This window comes from Corvus brachyrhynchos, unplaced genomic scaffold, assembly GCF_000691975.1.
Source record: "Corvus brachyrhynchos isolate BGI_N302 unplaced genomic scaffold, ASM69197v1 scaffold318, whole genome shotgun sequence".
NCBI lineage: Eukaryota > Metazoa > Chordata > Aves > Passeriformes > Corvidae > Corvus > Corvus brachyrhynchos.
This window is the reverse complement of record NW_008239537.1, coordinates 86,115-89,994: the sequence shown is the minus strand read 5'-3', so window position 1 is coordinate 89,994 and position 3,880 is coordinate 86,115. Positions and strand designations below refer to the sequence as shown.

At 48.7% G+C, this 3,880-nt stretch overlaps 1 protein-coding gene across 1 annotated transcript in view; it reads left to right on the top strand.

Moving 5' to 3' along the window:
* The window catches only part of COL2A1 (collagen type II alpha 1 chain), a 21,443-nt gene extending 18,755 nt beyond the window's left edge, over nt 1–2,688 (top strand). Inside the window, 4 exon segments of the mRNA XM_017741203.1 lie at nt 5–128; nt 386–573; nt 1,310–1,552; nt 1,998–2,688. Coding sequence (XP_017596692.1) covers nt 5–128; nt 386–573; nt 1,310–1,552; nt 1,998–2,144 — 702 coding nt within the window. The 3' untranslated portion in view covers nt 2,145–2,688.
* Nucleotides 2,689–3,880: the final 1,192 nt, after the last annotated feature.

Sequence of the window (3,880 nt, the reverse complement as noted above, 5' to 3'; positions counted from 1 at the left end):
TGAGGTGGACGCCACCCTCAAGGCCCTCAACAACCAGATCGAGAGCATCCGCAGCCCCGAGGGCTCCCGCAAGAACCCAGCCAGGACCTGCCGCGACATCAAACTCTGCCACCCCGACTGGAAGAGTGGTGAGAGAGAGGCTCCGGCCCTGTGTCCATCCCTGCGGCCAATCCCTGCCTCCGTCCCTCTGTCCACCCCGTCTCCATCCCTCCTCCATCCTTGTGTCCACCCCTTTGGCCGTCCGTGTCCATCCCTGCCTCTATCCCCGCCTCCACCCCTTCCTCCTCCTCCCCTCCACCACCCAAGTGGACACCCAGGATGGCGCTGACCTTCTCACTGACCCCCACCACCTGGCGGTCACTCACTCGGTGCCCTCCGGCCGCAGGCGATTACTGGATCGACCCCAACCAGGGCTGCACCCTGGACGCCATCAAGGTCTTCTGCAACATGGCCACGGGGGAGACATGCGTGTACCCCAGCCCCGGCAGCATCCCCAGGAAGAACTGGTGGAGCAGCAAGGCCAAGGAGAAAAAGCACGTCTGGTTCGCCGACACCATCAATGGTGGCTTCCACGTGGGTGTCCAGCCGAGATGGGGTCAGGGAGAGGGCTGGCGGTGGAGTTTTACGGAAAAGTTGGAGTTATGTCCTTCTTTGGGGTGAAATTTTTGGCTGTTCTATCAGATACGGGGTGATTTGAGGATTTTAAGGAAATCTTGGAGTTGATGTCCATCCTTGGGGTGGAATTGATGGGTTTTGGATCACATATTGGCTGATTTAGAGATTTTATAGAAAGTTTGGAGTTGATGTCCTTCTTTGGGGTGGGGTTGATGGGTTTTGTACCAGAACTGGTTGGTCCAGAGAATTTTATGGGAAAACTTGGAGTTATGACCTTCCTTAGGGTCAAATTCATGATTGTTGGATCAGAACTGGTTGATTTAGAGGTTTATGTTGGAAGTTTGGGGTTGATGTCCTTCCTTGGGGTGGAATTGGTGGTGGCTGGATCAGCTATTGGGTGATCTTGAGGATTTTATGTAAAGTTTGGAGTTACGTCCTTCTTTGGGGTGAAATTTTTGGTGGTTCTATCAGATACGGGGTGATCTTGAGGATTATATGGAAATCTTGCAGTTGATGTCCGTCCTTGGGGTGGAATTGGTGGTCGTCGGATCAGAACTGGTTGATTTAGAGGCTTTTATGGAAATCTTGGCATCAGGCCGTGACACCTACACCCCTCTGGGAAAGCAAACTCTGGGAATCCCCCCAAAATTCCCAAAAAAAAAAGCTGGCTGAAAGCCTCCCTTCCCCCTTGCAGTTCAGCTACGGTGCCGAGGACCTGGCACCCAACACGGCCAACATCCAGATGACCTTCCTGAGGCTGCTGTCCACCGAGGGCTCCCAGAACGTCACCTACCACTGCCGCAACAGCGTGGCCTACCTGGACGAGGAGTCGGGCAGCCTGAGGAAGGCCCTGCTCATCCAGGGCTCCAACGACGTTGAGATCCGCGCCGAGGGCAACAGCAGGTTCACCTACAGCGTGCTGGAGGACGGCTGCACGGTGCGTGCCGGGGCAGGAGGGAGGAAATCGGGGCAGAATCCTTAAGTCGTGGGATTAACGAGGTTGGAAGAGACCTCTGAGGTCAGCGAGGGCAGTTTGTGAGCCGATGCCACCTTGTCACCAAGTGCTGCCACTCCAGGCTTTGCTTAAACATCCCCAGCTGGCGATGGCGTTCCAGGGATCCTCCAAACCCCATTTTCCGATGTTTTTCCCTCAGAAACACACTGGGAAGTGGGGGCCCTCAGTGCCTGACAATAAATTGGGGTTCAAGCTGAGATTTAGAAGGTTTTAGCAAGTTAAATAACACCGTTTTTGCCCATTTTTCCCTCAGAAACACACTGGGAAGTGGGGGCCCTCAGTGCCTGACAATAAATTGGGGTTCAAGCTGAGATTTAGAAGGTTTTAGAAAGTTAAATAACACCTTTTTTGCCCGTTTTTCCCTCAGAAACACACCGGGAAGTGGGGCAAGACAGTCATCGAGTACCGCTCGCAGAAGACCTCGCGCCTGCCCATCGTGGACATTGCACCTATGGACATTGGGGGACCCGAGCAGGAGTTTGGGGTCGACCTCGGCCCCGTCTGCTTCTTGTAAAAAAAATGGATTTTTTTGGTGTGGTTGTTTGGTTTTGGTTGTCGTGGTTTTTGTTTGTTGTTGGTTTGGTTTTTGTTTTTTTTTAAAAAGCCCAGCCCGATTCCTTAAAAAAAAAAAAAAAACCACAAGAAATGGGATCCACCCCAAAAAGGAGCTGAGAAGTTCTGCACTGAAAGGGCTCACCCCGAATCAGGGAGCAACCACCTCGTGCCAACACCAGATTCGAAGGAAAAACCCATTAATATTTATTTATTCTCTTCCTGGAAGACCTGTTTTTGAGGTCAGGTGGAGGTGGGAATGTCAGTGATCCCTTTTTCCTGGAAAAAAATGGGATTTCGCCAGTCCAGGTATCAAAAATCCCCTCCCTGTCCCAAATTTTCCCCTTCCCCCAAGCAGGAGTGTTCATGTATAATATGAGTTTAAAAAACACACAAAAAAATTCAAAAAATGGTGCTATTCTTGTAAAACAAGTCTGTATTTTTTAACATCCGTTGGTATAAAATGAAAAAAAATCTAAAAAAAAAACTTTTGGTGGAAAGTAAAAGTTGAGTTGGTTTTTCTTTTTGGGTGTGTTTGCAGCAATTAAAATCTTTCCTCCCCATTTCAACTATTGTAAAATTGCTTAGGTTAGGAAAAAATCCCTTTTAAATCCTCAGTTTGGGTTAAAACTGCAAATTTTTTTTGGTTGAGATACTTCAAACTAAGGGGGAAAAGGGGAAAAAATAAATTAAAAAAAAGCCAAAAAAGAGAAAATTTTGAAAGTGAAAATTTTGAAGTGGAAAATCTTGGAAAAGCAAGAGGTTTAATTGTGGAACTCTTGTCCCATAATTAGGATGGGGACAATCCTGGTGTCACCAGGGCAGGGGGTGGCTGTCCCCTCCTCCCCACGGATTTTATCCTATTTTTTACCTGCAAAAGCTCAATTTTGGGCTGTTTTGCAGCACTGGAAGTGGGAGACTCCGTGGCCCTCACCTCTTGTCCTGCCATAAAAAGTCCCGTATGGAAATTCCTCTCCTCCCCAGACTGTTCATTAGAGGGGAAAAGCTCAGAAATGGGATTTTTTTTAATGATCTTGAAGAAAATCAGCCCAGTGACCCCGAAGAGCCCCAAACCTGCTTGGATTTCACATGCAGGAAGCCCCAGGCAGCTCCTAAGTGAGGAATTCCTGAGTTTCATCCCAATTCTTTTGGGTCAAATCTCCTCTTTTTGCCTCTGCGGATGGCGAAACTTTGCTTGGAGAAATTATAACTGGAAAAGATTTTAAGAAACAACTTTTTAAAAGCCATTTTGGGGCACAATTTATGTTTTAAACCTTCCCCAGCCTTGAGCACAGCAGCTGCCAACTGTGGCCAAGCACCAAAACACTGGCAGGGGACATTAATTAAGGAGGATTGGGGGATTAAAGAGGATTTTCCACCTAAAAGTGCCCTTTAAAAGGCTCTCCTAATGATGAGGACTCTGCACAAAGGATTTCGGGTCAAACCTTTCCCCTCCTGGCTCAGCCAAGCGGCAAATTTGGGGGTCCCTGCTGTGGGCAGCCCCCCCTCTCCCCCAAAAAAATCCTCCAGGATTCTTGGAAAAGTGGGATGGGGCTGGGGGTAAAGAGGGGGAAAGGGAATGTGGGGAGAGCCACAAAAAATCAGGATTGAACCCAGCCAGGAGGGGAAGAAAATGGAGGAAAAGCAAAGTTTGGGATTTCTTCTTTTTCCTTAAAAAAATGAAAGGAAAACTCAGCA